This window comes from Bos taurus, chromosome 7, assembly GCF_002263795.3.
Source record: "Bos taurus isolate L1 Dominette 01449 registration number 42190680 breed Hereford chromosome 7, ARS-UCD2.0, whole genome shotgun sequence".
Classification (NCBI taxonomy): Eukaryota; Metazoa; Chordata; class Mammalia; order Artiodactyla; family Bovidae; genus Bos; species Bos taurus.
In genome coordinates, this window is record NC_037334.1 from 1,371,531 (window position 1) to 1,393,155 (window position 21,625).

General features: G+C 52.0%; 1 protein-coding gene across 7 annotated transcripts in view; it reads left to right on the forward strand.

Annotated features, from left to right (window-relative positions):
* Positions 1 to 3,003: 3,003 nt before the first annotated feature.
* TBC1D9B (TBC1 domain family member 9B) overlaps positions 3,004 to 21,625 on the forward strand; it is a 40,278-nt gene continuing 21,656 nt past the window's right edge. For 6 of the 7 annotated variants that reach the window (XM_024994190.2, XM_024994191.2, XM_005208368.5 and 3 more), the window contains exons 1-6: positions 3,004 to 3,173; positions 6,813 to 6,923; positions 11,765 to 11,883; positions 16,704 to 16,932; positions 17,860 to 18,118; positions 19,840 to 20,047. In XM_024994190.2, coding sequence (XP_024849958.1) covers positions 3,056 to 3,173; positions 6,813 to 6,923; positions 11,765 to 11,883; positions 16,704 to 16,932; positions 17,860 to 18,118; positions 19,840 to 20,047 — 1,044 coding nt within the window. In that variant the 5' untranslated portion in view covers positions 3,004 to 3,055. 7 annotated transcript variants of the gene reach the window in all.

Sequence of the window (21,625 nt, forward strand, 5' to 3'; positions counted from 1 at the left end):
AGTAAGTGAAAGAGGCAAAACACAAGAGGCTGTATGAACCGTATGACTTCCTTCATATGTGTCTTCCCACTCACACTGGTCACTGAACCCAGGGTAGCTCAGGCGCAACAGGGGAAGCTGGAAGAAGACTCGGAGGAGCCGCGGGGACTGCAGGCGTGTTATTCTCTCCGGGCAGCGGCAGCTGGGACTCTTCAAAGACTACTGATAAACTACGACAGACAAAAGCGGCCCACGGCCGAGGAGGCGCGCAGGCCCAGACCAAGGTCAGCATCATCGTTGTTTACAGAACATAAGGTATGAGGCTGTGACAGTCACAGGCTGTGTTGTCAGTCACCCTCTCCAAAATAGGAAAAGTCCAGAATAAGCAAAATTATAAGGATACAGATAGACTGATTTCTTGGGGTGGGGGTGGAAGGGGTTGGGGTATAAGGAATGACTGCCAAGAGCTAAGAGGTTTCTTTTTGAGATGATGAAAATATCCGGAATTCTGCTGCTACCTCCCAGCCTAGCGTGCTGTGCTCTCTGCCTGTTCCCATCAGGGCTTTGCCTTCCTCCTGGCGTCGGATTCCCTCCTTCACAGAGTGTTTAGGGTCACAGAACTTTGGGAATACACTAATCACTGTCTTGTGACTTTTACAGCAGTGAGGTTTATGGGAATGTGAATTCCATCTTTGAGATTAAGGGAGGAAAATGAAGTAGGCTTAGCACATTCTAAGTGCTCAATAAATGTTTTTTTTCCTTCTCACAAAGAATAGTTCTCCAAAGGTGGTCTCCAGATTAGCAGCATCAGTATCACCTAGGAGCTTATTAGAAATACAAATACTCTGAGGTGGGGCCCAGCAATCTGCTTTAACGAGCCCTCCAGGTGATACTGGCGCACACTCAAGCAGCTGCACCATTTCACCTTCCCACCAGTAATGTGTGAGGAATGAAGGCACAAAATAACCCTTTACCTCCCCTCAGGGGATTAACAAGTACAGTTGACCCTGGAACAACAAAAGTTAAGGGCACCTACCCTTTGAGAAGTTGAAAAATCTGAGCCTAACTTAATGGCTCTCTGAATCCAAGGTTCCCCTCTATCTACACTTTTGCATCTGAGGATTCATGCAACCACCAATTATGCAGTACTGGTAGTGTTTAAATATTTTTTTTTTAATGAGAATATAAGTGGACCAGTGCAGGTCAAACCCTAGTTGTTCAAAGGTCAACTGTACTACCAAATTCTTCAAATTTCCAGAAAGTACAATGCAGATCAGTTTAAGCTTCCAAGGTCTTAAAACAGGCCTCTGCATTCTGGAAGTTGGTTCAGATTCTCAAGCAATATTTCAGAAGACTTAATCACTCTGGCTGTTAACCATAAAACTACCTATTCATACCTATATCTATTCATATTAATATTAGATTCTTAAATGCCAGTGATAGAAACCCAATTCAAAACCATCTTAAGCCCCTATGAATGATTCTAAAGTGCCCCCCTTCCCTCTGGCTTCCTGCAGGACTCTGGCGGCCTAGTCCAGCAGACAGATACTGCATTCCGTTTAGCCCTGGTGGCTCAGCGATAAAGATCCCCCTGCCAAAGAAGGAAAGGCAGGTTTGATCCCTGGTCAGGAACATCCCCTGGAGAAGGGAATTGCTACCCACTCCAGTATTCTTTCCCTTCTCCAGGGGAATCTTTCCAACCCAGGGATCGAACCTGGGTCTACTCACATTGCAGGTGGATTCTTTACCAGCTCAGCCACAGGGAACCCCAAGACTACTGGAGTGGGTAGCCTATCCCTTCTCCAGCGGATCTTCCCGACCCAGAAATCCAATCTCCTGTCTTGCAAGCAGATTCTGTGGGTCTCCTGCGTTCAAGGCAGGAGAATCTGCCTGCAAGTCAGAAGACCCCAGTTGGATTCCTGGGTCAGGAAGATCCACTGGAGAAGGGATAGGCTACCCACTCCAGTAGTCTTGGGCTTCCCTTGTGGCTGAGCTGGTAAAGAATCCGCCCACAATGCAAGTAGACCTGGGTTGGGCAGATTCCCCTGGAGAAGGGAAAGGCTACCCACTACAGTATTCTGGCCTGGAGAATTCCAGGGACTATATATAGTTCATGGGGTAGCAAAGAGTTGGACAGGACTGAGCGACTTTCACTTTCCAGTATCCTTGCCTGGAAAATCCCATGGACAGAGGAGCCTGGAAGGCTACTCTCCGTGGGGTCGCAAGAGTCAGACGTGACTTAGGGACCAAACAGCAAATCTTGATTCATGCCTATTGCCCCAGGCGACATTAACACTTCCCTCTTTCACTCAAAAGGGTCTTGTGGACTGTGAAGCGGTCCACCCCTACAGGCAAGCACTGGGAGAGCAGGGATCCCACATGCCCAGCCTCCCTCTGCTGCTTACCCAAGCTCGTGCACAAGCCTCCAGGGCCCCAGGCCAGGTGCTGCCCCCGACCCCAGGCCCACCCAGCCTAGTGACCCCATCCATCAAGTGAGGGGACTGCACTGGTTTCTGAGGACCCCGCCAGCTTCCTAACAACCCGTGCTGGACTCCTTGAGATTCCCTTCGTCTTAGGCCCAAGCGTCAAAATGAGTTACCACAACAGACTAACACTTTTCCAGCCACCCTTTCCAAATGTTAACAGGCACTGGTTTGCTCTGAACAGTCAGCTAAAAATGTATTTCCAAAGGCTATTCCTTTACATTTTCCCTGCAAACCCTGGATAGGTTTTTACAAAACGCCAGGCGCCCTGCTACCTGTGAATTCAACCATTCCGGCCACAGGCCATTGGCCCCGGGACTGAACCGCTCCTCGATGAGCCGGCCGCGCGAAGGCCTGTGGCTAGAAGGCCAAGAGGGAAGCGGAGAAGGCCGAGCTAATCCGGCCTGCGAGCGGAGGCCGGGGCCGGTGGGCGGGGAGAGCGGAACGCGCTGCGAGTCCCGAGGCCCCGCTGTCCCGGCGGCCGCCAGGGGGCGCCGCCGGCCGCGCGCCCCGCCCCGCCCGCTCGGCTCCGCGAGGCGACGGCGGCGGCGCTTCCGCCCGGCCCGCGTCGGCCGGGTGAGCGCGGCGCCGCGATGTGGCTGGGCCCGGAGGAGGTGCTGGTAGCCAACGCGCTGTGGGTGACGGAGCGCGCCAACCCCTTCTTCGTGCTGCAGCGGCGCCGCGGCCACGGCAAGGGCGGCGGCCTCACGGGTGAGAGGCGCGCGGTGGCCGGGCCTGTGGGCGCCGCCGCGGGGCGGGCGAGGAAGGAGCGCCGGGAAGCGAGGGCCGGCCGGCCGGCCAGCGCCGGACAGGCCGGGCCGCGGAGCGTCGCTGCGGATGCGCACGTCGTCGCGCGGCGGGGCAGGGAGGCGTGGGGCCGGGACGGGAGAGGGGCGGGAGGCCCGAAAGCTGGCCGCGGGCGGGCGATGGGGGCCGGCCGGGGTGGCGCCAGGTAGGGACGGGGCTGGGGCCTCGAGGAAGACATCTGCGCTCGCGTCAGGGGGGCGGCCGGGGAGCCTGCGGTCAAGCGGGGAGGCCAGAAGAAGGCTGGCGGCGGCCCCTGCGGGATTCGGTGCTGGGACCTTCCCGGGGCTCAGCGGAGGCTTGTGCAGCTTCCCGGAACGCATCTCACGGCTGAGAGTTCGCGGGATCTCCTGGGCCTCTGCTTCCCCCAGGCCTCCCAGGAGGGGCCGAGGGACACAAGCATTCCTTTCCTTCTTCTTTCCCCGCTCACCGAAGAATTGCCTTTTTAGTGAGATCAGAGTTCCTCCCAGCTGCTGCCTGACTCAGCTTCCATCTCTCCAGCTTCTCCTCATCCGTCTTTCCCTCTTCTTGGTGCATTGGACCTGCAGAACGAGGCTAGCTGGATCACCGATATATGTGTTCTGATGACCTAGGCAGGGTGCCTCTTTGCCCATCTGGGCACTACACAGGACTGCATCTCCTGGGGTGTGTGGCATTTGGGTTCCCGGGGATGTCTCCTGGGCACTCCTTCTACAGGTGTTGTCCAAAGTCCAGGCACTGCCAAAGCAGACCTGGATCAGTCTTAGGCCAGACCAGTGCCCGTGCTCCTCTGGCGGCCCATTGTTGCCATTTAGGACCTCGGACCCAGTGTTGCCGGGTCTTCTAATTATCAAGAGAATTTTCTGTGAAACGTCCTAATGTTAAATATTAGAAGCTAGTATAGGCCTGTCAGGCGCAGACAGAGGCTTTCCATGGGAGAACGCTTCCTTCAGCCTCTCCTGGGCCACCTCCTGATGTGGAAGTTTGTGGGGTTACCAGGAAGACTGTTGTCTTCAGTGCCTTGAGCCCCCTCCCAGAGGCCTCTGGAATCGCAGGATCCAGTTCCGGACCTGCGTCCTGGACTAGGCTGTTCAGTGGAGGTTAGACAGCAGCCCCTCTGCAGAGACTGACCGGTGGTCCACCTCGAAGCCTATGTAGAAATTAAATGCTTGGGTGCCCAGTACCTTCAGGTATATCAGCATACCTATATTTCAGTCTCAGTGCTTGCTCTGTGCTCTGCATTTCCACAGGTCACCTCAGTGCATGGCTGGGTCCCTCTGTGCTCTGCCTTCCTGTGCGGAGAAGGTTCTTTCTTCCACACTCATCTCTCCATGTCCCCCAAAGCAGACTCTCCAGTTCCCCCTGGGAACTATGCCTTGAACTCTCTGCCTTAGCTATGATTAGTCAGTTCTGGCATGGCCTTTGCTGTGGCCTTCTCTGTGCCATGATGGACATTATGGTTTCCTGAACACACTCTTCTTGCAGGAGGGACAGTTCACAATGTGGTTTTATTCGATGTGTCTTTTAAAGACAGATGCCAACCTAGATTCTTCATTGATGACTGTGATGACATGGTCTGCCATTAAAAAGCTTTCAAGTCTTGCAATATGGATATGCCAACGATATAGGAATTAAAATTTCTGAGACCAGAAGAGAAACCTCAGCATGAACAGTTAAAAAAAGTTTATTCCGAACACTGAAAAATCTTGAATATGCCCCTTTAACTGCAATTTACAGAGGCATTTTAGAACATTTCAGTAAAATAAACATTACAGACTCCTGACTTGGATGTATGTGAAAATTACCTTCTTTTGTAACTGATTATTTTGTTAGACTGGAGGGTGAAAAAGCAGATTAAAATGGAATATGAAACAAGTGTTAAAGTCAAGCAATAAAATCAATAGTAATTATTCTGGTATCAATAGGAAAATGGTAACAAAATATTTTCAGATCATACCAAAAGCAGCATTTTATTAAAAGGAAAAAATAGGGACTTCCTTGGTAGTTCAGAGGTTAAGAATCCACCTGCTGGGGTTTCCCTGGTGACTCAGTGGTAGAGAATCTGCCTGCCAATGCAGGAGATACAGGTTTAATCCCTGACCCGGGATGATCCCACGTGCTACAGAGCAACTGTTGAGCCTGTGCTCTGGGGCCTGCGGGTCGCAGCTCCTGAGCCTGAGTCATAACTGCTGAAGCCCACGCGCCCCAGAGCCTGTGCTCTGTACCAGGAGAAGCCACTGCGGCAAAAAGTCGTTGCACCACGAGTGGAGAGCAGCCCCCACTCACCACAGCTAGAGAAAAGCCCCAGCAGCAAAGGCCCAGCACAGCCAAAAAGAAGGAAAATTCGTTTTTCAAAAAGGAAAACTATAGGTCCAATATTCCTTATGAGCAACAAAAAGAATCAGCCTGCAAATGCAGGGGACACATGTTCTATCCCCCCCGCTCCAGGAAGAGTCCATGGAGCAACTGAGTCCATACTCTAGAGCCCACGCTCTGCAATGGGAGAAATCGTCACACTGAGAAGCAGCTAGAGAGTAGCCCACACAGAGCAATGAAGACCCAGCGCAGCCAAAAATAAAAAATAAATAAGCAAACCTCAAATATGAACAATGGACAGGCTTTTATTTAGCTGAATCATTCAATTAATGAAGAGGAATAAATCAAATAGTTGCAAAATGTAAACATTTCCTCTGATTTATTGGGGAAATAATGATGTTGACAAATGTTGATGACATTGTGATGAGAAGGAAAACTTGAAATGTCCTAAAATGCTTCAGAGATGGAAAAAAAAAAATGGGACAATTTGGACAATACTAAAAATTTGCCTGTTATTTTCCATCATGACTTTTGAGGCTACATTATCTTCCTGTTGTTGATGTGGAAAATGATGTTAAATATCATTGTCTTATGAAAAAGACATCAGAAAAAAAAAAAGACATCAGAGTATACAGCCAGAAACGTCAGAGAGACATGTCATAAGAAATGTATCTGGCAGTTAATAAATCACATTGTTTTTCTGGATTTTGTGATATTTGCGGTATTGTTTTGTTTAATAGTTATTTGTTTGGTTGTGCTGAATCTTAGTGGCAACATGTGGAGTCTTAGTTGCAACCTGGTCTGGTTTCCTGACCAGGCCGGGAACCGGACCCCTGCACTGGGAGCGTAAAGTCTTACCCACTGGACCACCAGGGAACTCTTTGTTGCTTTGTTTCGTTGTACTTCCTCATTCTGACAAATGCTAGTTTTCAAGTCTGATTTTGCATTTTTCTTGAAGACGGCCTACTGGATTACGTGAGCTTTGAGCCCCGTGAATCAGCCCCTGCCTGCAGGTGTTTCTGAGTCAGGAGGATAAACAGGAATAAGTAGGAGGGGATTTTTTGATAGGGATCAGAAACTGGCTGAAGGCTTTTGAGGAAAAAGAAGTAATTTAATGGACTCAAATGACATATGATGTTTCACGCTCTGGGCTGGGGCTGTGGGGCAGTGCTCGCCTCGCGCTGCCTCCAGCCGGGCTCAGCTCCCAGCACAGCCCTCCCTCACCCTCCCCTCTCTCTGCCCTGTTGCCAGGTCTTCTTGTGGGCACCCTGGATGTGGTGCTGGACTCCAGCGCCCGGGTGGCCCCTTACCGTATCCTCCACCAGACCCAGGACTCGCAGGTCTACTGGACAGTGGCGTGCGGTAGGTGCCTTGAATCACCAGGGGTGCTGGGCAGGGCCTGACCCAAAGAGGGAGGAACTCAGCCTACTGAGAATCTGGTGCTGCCCTTTATTCAGACAGCACAGGCCAGGCCAGCATCCACCTTAGGAAGGCAACATGGCTATGCACGGATGCAGGGCAGGTGGAGGTGAGTGTCACGAAACCCTGTGCCTTTCCAAGGGCTTGGCCTTGGGCAGTGTCCGAGTTCTGCTAACCTTTTGACAAGATGATACTATTGATCATTTTTCATGTACTACATAATTTTTAATTCACCTACTCACTAAAAGTTATCTGTAAACCCAAAAACCAATACTTGTGATTGTGAACATCTGTTGAAGTATGTGTGTGCAGAGCAGTGAAGAATTTGAATCACCAGACACACAGGCTCCCCGCTGAGGTGGAGCAAGCCACCTCTCTGCCTTCTTGTTTTAGCGGTCAAACCATGAACATGTCTCCTTTTAGAAATCTAAGCGCTGTGCTTTTCATGTTTTTGAGTTACCTGTTGATGACTCTGCTGTTTAAAATGGCCCCAAGTATAATGCTAAAGTGCTGCGTGGCGTGTGGTGCTTTTAAGGGCAAGAAGCTGCGATGTGCCTTAGGGAGAAAATATGAGTTAGAGGAGCTTCCTTCAGGCGTGAGTTACAGTGCTTCTGGCTATGAGTTCAGTGCTAGGGTATTAAAAGTATGTATTAAATAAGATGGCTTTAAGCAGAAAGACATAAGACAAAATAGTATTTGGATCAGCTGATGAAAATGTCGCGACCGGAAGCTCACAGGAACTTAGCCCTGTAGCTCCCCTGGGAGCAGTATCAGCAAATTCAGTGTTCTAGGAAACTCTGTAGAACACAACCACTGTGAATAATGAGAATCGGCTATAGTTGTCCTAAGAGGAAATAGCCACCCTCCTGAGAATCCAGGAGGAAGTCCCCTTTCAGCGGGACCAGCCTGGCTGAGGTCCCTGGGATTGAACAGCAGTCATAGCTGGCTCTCAGACAGCACGTCCTGCCTGCCAGGTATGTGAAGCTCCCAACAACTCCAGAAGGGAGAGTGTTGGTTTCCCCTATTTTAAAGCTGAGGAAACTGTGCCCAGAGGGGTTAATAAACTTGCCCAAAGTCCCACGGAGCTCTAGATCAGACCCCGAGCGCCTGTGTCCAATGCTCTCTGTGCTAGCAGCCAGGGTCACTGCTCCCCAGGGTAATGTTTTTCCTTGGAGACCTGAGAAGGCGTAATGAGAATGTTCACAGCTGGACTGCAGCTATGGGGACTGGGATTGGGTACAGGGCACCCTGAGCGGGGCACTTGCAGGAGCCAGCGGCTGCCTGTGTGGGGGCGCCCAGGGCAGTTGATGTGTGCCTGGGCCAAGAAGAGCTGCTTCGTGCTGAAATGGGTCCTCAAGGTGCTCATCTGCACCTCAGGATCCTCCTTCTCAGAGAGTGCATGGAGAGGGGGCAGTGGCGGTGTGAGCAGCCTCTCTGCGGGAAGAGAGGCGTGCGGTTGCTCCGGGGGCCTGTGGGAAGCCCCCAGGGGAGGGGTGCGCTGCACTGGGGAGCTCCTGCCCCGGCCAGGCCCCTGTGCTCGTCTGCCTGTGCCGCTCTGTTTTTGCCCACACGGCTCTTCAGTTCTCCAACACCAGGCCCCTCCTCACACCTGCCACTGAATCTTGACTCCTTAGCTCGCCATTAAAGGACTTTTCCCCTTTAAATTTTAAGTACTATTTCTGTTTTTTCAGAACTTTTTATGAGTTATCTTTTTGATTCTTAGAGCACCTCAGAGACAGGTACAGTTATTTTCATTTTATAGGATGAAGCTGAGGCTTATCCTCAGCTTAGGTTGAGCATGTAGCCCAGAGCCACCTCACTGGAAAGTAACCAAACCATAATGCTAATCCAGGCTGCTCATGCCCTCAAGGAGTTACTCGTCTGGCGGGAGAGCTACAAGGGGCTTCCCTCGTGGCTCAGTTGGTAAAGAATCTGCCTACAATGCAGGAGACCTGGGTTCGATTCCTGGGTCAGAAAGATCTCCTGGAGAAGGAAATGGCAACCCAGTCCAGTATTCTTGCCTGTAGTAATCCCATGGACAGAGGAGCCTGGCGGACTACACTCCATGGGGTTGCAAGAGTCGGACAGAACTTAGCAACTAAACCACCACCAAAGGACTTTCAAGATCTGCTTGCCTCCATTTCTTCCTCCCCCAGCTCACACCTGGCCTTCAGCCAGACAAGACACTTGCAGGGCCTGAAGTCCTTCACCACAGCTGTCCTGCTGATGTGCCTACAGCATCCCCCCGCATCCACGTTGCCTCCCCCTGCTCTGTTGAGCACCTGCCTAGATGTCACACTGTATAGAAGCTTTCCCAGACTCCCCAGAACCACGTACCACTTCTCCCTCCCTTGGACCTGCCAGGTCCCCAGCAGCACTTTTGCACTGAAGGCTTGCTGCTCTCCCACCAGACCAGCAGCTCCGAGAGGGTGCAGGCAGCCTGGGTTAGCATTATGGTAGGTCACTTGCCAGCGAGGTGACTCTGGGCAACATGCTCAACCTAACTGTGCCTCTGCTTCATCCTATAAAATGAAAATACCTGTACCTGTTTCCAAGGTGCTCTAAGAATCAAATAAGATAATTTATAAAAAGTTCTGGAAAAACAGAAATAGCACTTAAAATTTAATTAGCTATTACATTTTTTATTACCAGTACCCGGCATAGAGATAGTTTCAGTATTTACTTGGTACTAAATGATTTCCTAAAGGAAATCAGTCCTGAATATTCATTGGAAACACTTTGGCCACCTGATGCTAAGAACTGACTCGTTGGAAAAGACCTTGATGCTGGGAAAGATTGAAGGCAGGAGGAGAAGGGGACAACAGAGGATGAGATGGTTGGATGGCATCACTGACTCAATGGACATGAGTTTGAGCAAATTTCAGGAGTTGGCAATGGAGAGGGAAGCCTGGTGTGCGCTCATGACTGAGCAACTGAACTGAACTGAAATGAAGATCCAGTTGCTTTTAACTAATAATTCTTTTGTGTGAATATGTGTAAATATTTATAATTAAAGTTCAGGCAAATCCACACAGGTATAGTGAAAAGATTCCTTTGTTTTAGGTTGCCAGCAACATGTGTGTGAGAGTTGCATCACATGCAAATTCAACCTTCACATTCAAATATGGGTTCTTAGCAAAAAAAGCAAGCAAGAAAGAACTCCCTTCTCCTAACAACTAGGCCTTGGCCTCTATGCAGTAGGGAAAGGAGGCCATAATAGATATGCAAAGAAAAATGAAAAAAAAATAATAATTCATGGCTGATTTAGGAACTTCTATTTATGGTTATCTCTTGCTATAATCATCTGTTGTTACGCTTATCGTCATGATTATCACTGTTAGTGTATGATTCTGGGTTTAATCGTCTTCACATGGACATTCTCCCACAGACCGTGGGAAAGGGTCTTTCCACGCTGTTGCTTGTTAGGGTGGTGAACTGCTTGGGTAAATGTAAACAAACAAAAGAAATCAACCCTAACCAAGACAGGCTGGACTGTGACTCTGGAAGACAGAGTTTGAGCAGGTAGCTGGGCCAGAGGAGATGGCAGGGACCAACTCGGCCTGGCCGGAATGGAGCCAGGACGGGGTCTTCAGCTGGTAGAAGAGTTGTGGCCAGGCAGGAAAGGATGGGGTGGCCAGGGATCTGTGGGTCGCCCACAGTCATGCGAAACTCGCGTCTCTGCTACAGCCCCCTCCATCGGAGTGTGTGGGCCTTCCCGCAGCCACAGAGACAGCGGGGCCTTCTGGGTGCCTGCAGTCGGCAGATGGTCCCAGGACACTGGAAAGGAAGCAGAGCCTTCACTCCTTTCCTTGTTCTTGTGTGAATTCATTTAGAAAAGAGTTGCTAAATGCAAACCCCCTGCCAGACACATGAAAACCCCCCAAAACTGGGGTGCCAGAGGGATGGGGAAGAGACTTGCCTCATTCTTTTACTTCTCCCGAGGCCCCTTTTCCCAGTTCCCTGATAGAGGCAGAGAAAGCAGCTGCCTCAGTCTTTGGGATGGCACTGGGCTGCCTCTGAGTTTTTCCATCTTCACAGGGCCTGCAGTGCCCTCGACAGGCCCTCTTCCTAAGGAGGACAGGGACCTCCCTCCTAGGTGAGGCAGACCCTGGGGGCCAGCTAGCAACTGAAAGAGTCAAACGGGGGTGAAACAAAGGGTTCCTGGAAGAGACAGGATCCAGCTAGGATGTGAACTCGGGGGAGGAGGAAGAGCAGTCAGAGGCCTGGATGGGGCATCTGGCTCGGAGAGAGGGAGGGGGCCTCTGGCCCAGCAGGAGACCAGCCAGCCAGGGAGCTGGAGTCCTGCAGGAAGCTCCCGCTGCCGCCTATGGAGGCCTAAATTCTTGGGAGAACTGCAGTCACTTAGACCAAGTCTGACTGTCTGGCTAATCAGCTACACGTGGAAGACCACATTAAGTCCTTTTGTCTCAAAGAAAAGTAAGTAAGCAAATGTGCACGTGTACAAACTATTTCTGGGAGGACACAAGAATCTAGCAGTGACTCTTGCTCTTGGTGTTAGAGGGCAATGGAGGCTTTACTTTTTTCATGACTATCTGAATTTTTGTATTTTGTGTTTTTATCAGTACCATTTATGACTTTTGTTACATACACACACATACACACACACACGCACATATATATATGGAAAGAGTAGACAGGTGAAAGATAGTAATCTTTTTTGTATAGCAAATTAGGTCACCCATTTTAAACTCTCTCTGAGTTTACGTTTAAGTCCTGGTGATTTTGTGATTTTCCTTTTCTTTATTCCACCAAACCACCCCTAGGTTCTTCCCGGAAAGAGATCACAAAACACTGGGAATGGCTGGAAAATAACTTACTCCAGACGCTGTCCATCTTTGACAATGAGGAAGATATCACCACCTTCGTCAAGGGCAAGATACACGTAAGACTCACTCTCCATACTGGTTCCGCCTCCCTTCTTTGGGCTAGCAGTATTCACCTATGTCATCCTCTGTAAACTTCAGACAACATGATATAGTTCTTTCCTCCATGAAGCAGAGATGGAATGGAGTGTCCAATCCTGCTCTCTTGGCATTGAAAGGGGCAGGTGAACTCGTTGTATGCAGGCCTCATCTTCTGGCCAGCCACCAGAGTCTGACTAAGCATAGCTGGGAGTTCCCATCCCCTTAGAGAGTGTTAGAACAAGTATGCAGATATACAGCTCTGTGACTAGTTCCTTGGCCAACAGAGGAAGAAGTTGGAAATGACAACTGATTATTAAAAATAATATGAAGTATATTTCTATCATAAAGCTAACATTACTTCAAAATGCACAGATATTTTGACCCAGCAGTTGCATTCCTTGGAATTTACCCTAGAGTGTATTCATATGTGCAGAATGACATATGTATCAGGATGTTCCCTGAAGCACTGCCAGGGAACAGTGCCTCCCAGTCCCGTGTTAAGAGGGAAAGCAGCTGTTCTTTCCTTTGCTAATCGAGAGTGATCATACTTGCTAACATAATACTTATTTTCTATATGAATACTGTACTGAGCACCTTATATTCAGGGGACTTGATCAGTCATATGTGATATTCTTAGTGGAATATTTTACAGGTAGCAAAATAATTATGAATGTGTAAAAACTTACCATGGCGATGTTTAGATTGTTTCCCCTTTAGGGAATAATTAGCATTATGAGCATTTATCTGAGAATGTATGTGTGTGAATCTGCCTCTTTTTCTTTCTGGTGGTTTATTGCCTTGGCTTAGATTCCTCAGAGGGCCCTTACTAGGTCAGAGTTTATGATACAAGTTTGCTTTGGGCAAGCCCTCGTGACTTCATAATGCCAGAGCTTCCTAGACCTGGGCAGATAGCACCGAGAGCTCCTCAGCAGTTCTCTGTGTGCCTTGGGGTTGGTTAGGACAGGACCTGTGTTGCCTTTCTAGTTCCAGGAAACTAGGCAAAGAGAGCAGAGGCAGGCCTTCACTCTCCTACTGAGCCAGCTGGGCAATAATAGCAATAACAGCAACATTATGGAATGCTTCCCTCATGCCAAGCCCAAACAAACTAACCAACAAAATAGACCAAAGTTCTCGATGAGTCAAATTAAAAATGGAAATTAGAAAATGTTGAGGTGAGGGGGCTTCCCTGGTGACTCAGTGGTGCGGGGTCCAATTCAGGAGACACGGGTTTGATCCCTGGGCCAGGAGGAGTCCACGGGCCACGGAGCAATTGAGTCCTTGCACCACAGCTATGAGTCTGTGCTCCAGACCCCGAAAGTGCACCCAGGGAGGCTCCGAGCTGCAGCTGCTGAAGCCCAGCCACCCCAGAGCCTGTGCTCCCCAACAAGAGGAGCTCCTGCAATGAGTAGTCCTCACAGCACGACTGAGGAGTTGCCTCCACGCAGCAACGAAAACCCAGGGCAGCCAAAAATAAATTAATTAATTAAAAATTATTTTTTACAGAAGAGAAAACGTTGAGGGAATTCCCTGGCAAGCCAGTGGTTAGGACTCAGCACTTTTACTGCTGGGACCCTGGTTTAACCTCTGGTTGGAGAACTAAGATCCTGCAAGATGCATGGTGCCACCAAAAAAAGAGAGAGAGAACTGGACAGTTATAGAAATACTACTGTATATCAGAACTTGGGAGATGTAGTAAAAGCAGCACACAGAAGGAAATGTAAAGTCTTATGTTTTATAATGACGTGATAAAAAAGAAAGGTGGGAGTTGGTGAGCCAAGTGTCCAGTAAATTAGAAGAATTCCAGAGAAACCAGGAAATTAGAAAGACAGAAATACAATGATCACAGAAAGATTTACTATTCACCCAAGACTCTATTATCCACCAGATTATAGTTGGCATTTTTTAGCAGTAAAATATTTTTTGATTAAGATAGGTACCTTGTTTTTTTTTTTTTTTAGACATAATACTATTACATATTTAATAGACTACAGTATAGTGTAGACATAACTTCTATATGCACTGTGAAACCAAAAAAATTGTATGACTTGTTTATATGTGCTTTACTGCTATGGTTCAGAACCATACCAGCAGTATCTCCAGGGTATGCCTGTAACAAAGGGAAGAAGTTAATTTCTTGGAAAATAAAGAAATGATACAGAAGAACAACAAATCAAAAAACAGATCTAAAATATAAATAAACCTGTGGCAAAAGTGATACAGGACGAAAGAAAAAACCTCAAGCCATGTTGGGAATGAAATATTTAAAAAAAAAGCAGAGTTTAAAAAAAAGAAAATGCCATAAACAGCTTTACACCCATAAATTATAAGAATTAAGACAAGATGGACACTATTAAAATAATGTTTTAGTTTCCAATTGCTATTGTAACAAGTTACCATAAACTTAGTGATTTAAAACAGCAGAAGTTCTTAAGGCTTCCCTGGTGGCTCAGTGGTAAAGAATCCGCCTGCCGATGCAGGATACATGGGTTCGACCCCTGATCTGGGATTGTGTGCCGCAACTATTGAGCCTGCGCTCCCGAGCTGGGAAGCCACAGCTACTGACGCCCGCGCGCTCTGGAACCCGTGCTCTGCAGCAAGAGGAGCCAGTGCAGTGAGAGGCTCGAGCACCACAGCCGGAGAGTAGCTCCCGCTCACTGCAGCTGGAGAAAAGCCTGACAGCAAGAAGACCCAGGACAGCCAAATGTTTAAAACACTAGTTTTAAGTAAGCACAAGTTTCTTATCTTACAGTTCTGCATGTCAGAAGTCTGAAATGAAATCTCATAGGCTAAAATCAAGGAATTAGCAAGATTGATTCTTGGAAGCTCTGAGGGGAGAATCCACTTCCTTGCTTTTTCCAGCTCTTAGGAACCTTGTAGGGTTTCCCTTTACTGACTCAGCAGTAAAGAACCCACCTGCCAATACAGGAGACACACGTTCAACCCTCGGTCAGGAAGATCCCCTAGAAACGGAAATGGCACCCCACTCCCAGTATTCTTGCCTGGGAAATCCCATGGACAGAGGAACCTGGCCGGCTACAGTCCAAGGGGTTGCAAAGAGTCGGACACGACTAAGCGACTAAATAGCAACAACAACAGGAGCCATGCATTTCGAAGTTTTTGGTCCTTAACTTTCTTTTTAATGCCAGCAGCATTGACGTCTTGATTGACTTGTTTAATCAATTAGTACCTCTCTTTCAACTCTTCTGGGAATTGGGATGTAACATCTTTAGTGTGTTAGTCTCTCAGTCATGTCCATTTCTGCAACCCCATGGACTGTAGCCCACCAGGCTCCTCTGTCCATAGAGATTCTCCAGGCAGGAATACTGGAGTGGGTTGCCATTCTCTTCTCCAGCGGAACATCTTTAGGGGGGCTGTTATCTAATCTGCTACATAATAGAACTGAAACTGAGACAAAGAAATAGAAAACTTGAATATGCCTAAAACTGTTAAAGAACTTAAATTAGTCGTTGAAAATCTACCCAGCGATCGTTAGGGTGCACTTCTGTCAGCTAGCAAACAAAACCCGAGTCCTGGGGGCCAGGCGGTTCGCTCCATCGGTGGGGACCAGTACTCCAGGCCAGTGGGAATGCACAGAAAAGTGCAAAGCGGCCTGTCAGCCCCTTTGCTCCCTGCTTGGGGATCTCCCAGGTGCAGCTGAAGGAGTGGGGGCACCCGCTGAGACCCAGGAAGGGGGCCTGAAGGCCAAGGTGCCAGTGACGTCCATAGGCTGTCTGCGCTGTCTGGCGCTCACCATTCCGCTGGTGAGGCCCCTTCTCCAGCCTCCCAGTAGGCACGCTGGAGGGCAGAAGACAAAGGTGGGGCCTTGGTAGTGAGGAGGGTGCTCAGACGTAGAGCTCGCTTCTGCAGCAGTGCTCTGGGGAGACAGACAGGCAGCTTGAGAGAGAGAGATGTTGGGGTTGCAGGCACAGTGGTGCTGTCTGTACGGAAATGGAGATGCTGCTCTTGGGTCCTCACCCCAGCTCCTGGCTGTATTTCCTACTCGTGGAGGCAGGGATATGAGGCTGCCAGGAGGCTCCGTGGAAGCATCAGTCTGGGCCACACCACTTGCCTTGAATTCCTTTAGCTTATCGAGTAGTCATACCCCCTGGAAGATTTACGTGTACATTTTGAGCCAGATATACTAAGAACCTGTTGTACCCCCGGGAGGTTTGGCTCTGTGGCCCAGGGGGATATCTCTGGGCACTGTGAGCCCACTAAAGATGCTGGCGGGACATAGCACTGACACGCCCTGAGCTGGGTGGGCCCTGCAGCTGGCCCGAAGGCCTTGAGCAAGGGCCAGAGGCAGCAGCCACCTGGTATGGGGAGGAGGGGGAGTGTCAGATACAGAACATCCTTCAGGACACTGGCATGAGGAATGCCCTTCATAGAACAGTGCCACAGCAAGATCCCATTTGGGCAAAGAAGGAAGGGAAAGAGCAGATGTGTGTATTTGCTTAAAGGTGCATCAATGCCAGCCTGTTTGGGAGAAAATCAGCAAAGTGGTTACAACAGCAGAGGAGATGGAGACTCCCTTCTCATTGAACTCCCTTTTCTACTATTTGCAATTTTTTTTTGCCATGTTTATGTATTATATTTTTCAGGTATTTACATTAAAATAACGAAAATGTAAATTTGAAAGTCTTTGCTCTGAGCTAGTAGAGAGAAAGAGCTCGGGGAGTTAGGGGAAGTCGCCTGCTGTGTGTGGCCAGAGCAGCTGTCTGGTCTCCCTGCTCGTGGCCCTGGGTCAGTGTCCAGGAGCCCCAAGTGCCGCTGACTGATTCCCTGTGTCCTCCTCCAGGGCATCATCGCAGAAGAGAACAAGAATGTGCAGCCCCAGGGAGACGAGGACCCTGGGAAGTTCAAGGAGGCCGAGCTGAAAATGAGGAAGCAGTTCGGGATGCCCGATGGGGAGAAGCTGGTCAACTACTACTCCTGTAGCTACTGGAAGGGCCGTGTGCCCCGGCAGGGCTGGCTCTACCTGACCGTCAACCACCTCTGCTTCTACTCCTTTCTGCTGGGCAAGGAGGGTGAGTGCAAGCAGCACGGGCTCCCTGCGTCACCCCCACCCTCCCTGCCCCAGCCTGCAGCTGGTGCTGGCATCCTCCTCTGCACTCACCCTCCACCTCGCCTCTAGAAAGTGCACCTCCTCCCCAGACTTCCGGACTTCCTGAGGGCTCAGCCTCCTCAGCCCCCAGATATTCTGTCCCCACACAACCACCAGAGTCTCCCCAGAAGACAGTGACCCATGAGCAGAATGCCCAGACTTGAGCCAAACATCACCTGGCCCTTGGGGGCTTCTGTCATGTCTGCGTCAACCAGCACAGCTCTTCACATGGTGACTTTCTACACAGGGCCTCCCCTCTTTCACGTAGAACATACCAGCGCCCCCCTCATCCCTCAGCGGCTGCAGGTTCCATGGGGCCTTAGATGTGCGCCTCTGCATCCACCTGCTGTGGGGCCCTCTGCCCAGGAAGCCCTGGCCTCAGGACAAAGAGCAGATGCCCAGCCAGCGCCCTCTGCTGCCATGTCACCCCCGGAAAGCAGCCCCAAGGCTTCAGCTGCTCTCCGTGTTCCCTTTCCCGGGCCCAGCGCCCAGCCATGCACACGCTTGTCCCAACCTCACCTGTCTCTCCTGCCTTCACATCTGCTCACGAGGCAGGGCCAGTGTCCTCTCTGTGCCGGCCACACCGTGTTGTGACTTGCCCCCAGAGCAGGACACTCCCCTCAGGTGGGGCTTTTCAGGTCCCGGGGCTCAGCTCGCTCACCTCTGCTTGTTCATTCATGCCGTCCTTCAGCCATTCTGTGGGCAAACCCAGGAGGTTCTTGGGACTGGGAGCTGGGTCAGCCCCGCACAGCCGGGCTCGGGCTGGGCACAGCGGGGAGTCAGGAGCCGGCTGCCCGGCCCTGCAGTGGGCTTGCCCTCATGCCGTGTCTGTCCCCCCCCCGGCGTCCAGTGAGCCTGGTGGTGCAGTGGGTGGACGTCACACGGCTGGAGAAGAACGCCACACTGCTCTTCCCTGAGAGCATCCGCGTGGACACGCGGGACCAGGAGCTCTTCTTCTCCATGTTCCTCAACATCGGGGAGACCTTCAAGCTCATGGAGCAGCTGGCCAACCTGGCCGTGCGGCAGCTGCTGGACAGCGAGGGCTTCCTGGAGGAGAGGGCGCCGCCCAGGCCGCCGCGGCCACACAGGAACATCTCGGCGCTGAAGCGGTGCGTCGGCCCGGCCCGGCGGGGACCCGCCCTCCTCACCCGGCACAGGCACCCTGCGTGGGAGGGGCCCGCTGGAGGGGGGTTGCGGTAGTGCACGGAGGGCAGGAGCCTCACAGAGGCATCATCCTCAAACCTGCCGCTGACGCGGAGGGAGTGCCTCATGTATCGCTTCTCCAGCGCCGGGGCGGGGAGCGCTCGCGGTCTCCCGAGTCTGAGACAGGAAGCTGGGGCCCCGGTAGACAGAGTAACTCGCCCCCGGCCCTTGGCGGTGAGTGAGCGCCAGCGGAGCCCAGGACCGCCGCCCACCGCGGGAGCCGGGGTGGCCTCAGTGAGTCCCGGCTCAGGGAGCGCAACCGCCTTCCCGCCGGCCGGTCGGCTCGGCTCAGGCCCCGGGCGAGCGCCCTGCGCGGCTCTGAGGCCTTGCCACTCTGTGTGTGGGAACCAGCGGACCGAGGAACGCGGCGCGGGGCCGGCCTCGCAGAGCAGCTCTGTCCTTGCTGCTCCGTGGCAGCGTCAGGGGGCGCTCGTAGGCCAGGGGGAGCTCAGAGATGGCCGGAGTGAGAGGCACGTCCTTGGGCTCAGAGACCCTGGTCTAGGCCCAGACTCTTGCACCGTCTGGCAGGACGCTGTCCAGGGACGGCACTCGTCTCATGCGAGTGACCGGGTGGCTCTCAGAACCTCTGGGAAGAAAACAAGCAGGGCGGGACTGGGCAGGCTCTGGCACTGTCCGTCGAGGGCGCCCGCCAGGCCCGGCTCAGGCTGCTGGCCGCTCCCCTGGGGCTGGGGGGAGATGCTCACAAGGGTTGGTCCCCGCAGGACGAGAAGCAGGGGGCTGGGCCTGCCTCACACCGTCATAGGCCCAGCGAGGGTGGGTTTCTCTTAAGCAACAGCACCCCGTGTTCTATGTTTTTTGAGGTTTTTGGTCCAAGCCACTCAGCAGGAGAAGGCAATGGCACCCCACTCCAGTACTCTTGCTTGGAAAATCCCATGGACGGAGGAGCCTGTTAGGCTGCAATTCATGGGGTCACTATGGAGAAGGCAGTGGCACCCCACTCCAGTACTCTTGCCTGGAAAATCCCATGGATGGAGGAGCCTGGTGGGCTGCAGTCCATGGGGTCGCTAAGAGTCGGACACGACTGAGCAACTTCACTTTCACTTCTCACTTTCATGCATTGGAGAAGGAAATGGCAACCCACTCACTCTAGTGTTCTTGCTTGGAGAATCCCAGGGACGGGGGAGCCTGGTGGGCTGCCATCTATGGGGTCACACAGAGTCGGACACGACTGAAGTGACTTAGCAACAACAACCAGGGATTGAACCTGCGCCCCCTGCAGTGGAAGCTCGGAATCGTAGCCGCTGCACTGCTGGGGAAGCGCTAGCACCCCGCGTTTTCGTCCTCACTCCACACGTGCCTGTCGGCAGGCGCGTCTGGGTTCCCGGTGGGGCCGGGTCTTCCCAGTGAGAAGCCGCAGGGTGGGCGCAGGCATCTTCTGGGCACACCAGGCGTGCTCTTATTTGACCGCTCCTCTGCTGACCATACGGATGTGCGCATTTTCCTCCTGGATCATTCAGTGTGCGTGTTCTATTGAACTCTGAGGTCCCTGGGCACAACTTGCTCACAGGAGGACCCCCACAAGCCTGAGTCCAGTGTGGAAGCTGAGGACATGAGGCCCCCTCGTGAGTGTATCAGCCCTGACTCCTGCCCCCTTTCCCACCACCAGAGACCTGGACGCTCGAGCCAAGAACGAGTGCTACCGTGCCACGTTCCGACTGCCCAGGGACGAGCGCCTGGACGGCCACACAAGCTGTACCCTGTGGACCCCGTTCAACAAGCTGCACATCCCCGGCCAGATGTTTATCTCCAGCAACTACATCTGCTTCGCCAGCAAGGAGGAGGATGCTTGCCACCTTATCATACCGCTGCGGGAGGTGAGCCCGACGTCCTCGCCAGCTCTCCCCTGACGTGCCAGGGCACCCGGCCAGGTCCCCAGCCTGGGAAGCCCCTCAGGATTTGGTGGCATGAGCAGCGAGGGCACACGGTTCAGCACCTCCCCGAGCACGTGTCATCCGCCAGGCCCCATGGGGTGTAGGGCGCACTGGATGCCCGCTCAAGGGTCACCCTCACCTGGTGGGAAGACAGGGTAGGCTTTGGCCTGCCAGCAGCACTCACACTGGTACACAAGGAAACCTCAAAAAGGACCCGCTGGGTCAGCCCAGTGGCCTCCTGCAGGTGAGTGTCCCTTGGTCCTGCCTTCTTGGGTCTTCCAGTTGGACTTTGGCATATCCCTGCTTTGGCTGGGCCTGGAGGGCACTGACCATGCCCCACCTACATCATGTCACCCTCGGAGGCCCCCTCACTGACCCCTCCTGACACGTGCCTTGGCTGGGGCTCAGGCTCTGGCAGTCATCGGAAGTCAGCTCTTAACCTTTCAGGAGGAGGGTCAACTCTCACCCGGAAGCTAGCTCTTACCTGTCACAGGGATTTTTTTCTCTGGTTTCTTGGGCTTCCACAGTGACTCGTGGAAACAAGGCCATTTGCCCTGTGCTGCAGTGAAGGTTGTAGATAGTGAGGGGGAGCACCCCATCACCATTACCCAGACAGAACGCCCAGACCCTGAGGTCAAGGATAGATCCCAACAAGACATACTGGCTGTTTAATTACTGAAGCACAGTGAGGTTCTTAAATTAGAACCTAAATCACGGTAGTCTGATTCTGTTTAAAACAGAACGATGGGACCTCCCTGGCCTTTGTACAAAGCTCTGAAGTTGTGGGTATAGTTGTGAATAGGTGTGAGGTGCTGTGCTGCCTCAGTTTCCCCAAGGGAAGTCAGAGGCAAAGACTTAAAGGAGCCACAGCTCCAGGCTGGCCCCGGGCCCCACACCCCATTTGGCACTAGGCCTGTGGGTTTGTCCTGGCTGCTGTCCCGACCTGACCCTGAGATCTGGGGGCTGGCTACAGACTCATCTTAAGCCCAGCTCCACTTCCCCCTGAGGGGTCCTGACATCCTGACATCAGAGAGCTCTGGCTAACCCTGGAAGCTCTTGGACTGTGGCCACAGCTGGTCAGGATAGAGCCCCCTACCCAGCCCTGACCTCAGCGTCCCATCCAGGGGGCTTCCCAGGGCCTCCTCACTCAGAGCCAGCCACACTCAGGCATCCACTGTGCTTAGTCACTTGAGTCATGTCCGACTCTGTGGGACCCCGTGGACTGTAGCCTCCCAGGCTCCTCTGTCCATGGTATTCTCCAGGCAAGAACAATGGAGTGGGTTGCCATTTCCTCCTCCAGGGGGTCTTCCCAACCCGGGAATCAAACCCCTATCTCTTAGTCTCCTGCAGTAGCAGGAGGGTTCTTTACCACTAGCGCCACCTAGGGCCGGTTAGCCAGAACTGCTGAGCCTGCACACGAGAGAAGCGACCACAGTGAAAAGCCTGCACTCTGCAGTGAGAGTAGCCCCTGCTCGCCACAGCTAGAGGAAGTCTGTGAGCAGCGGCAAAGACCCAACACAG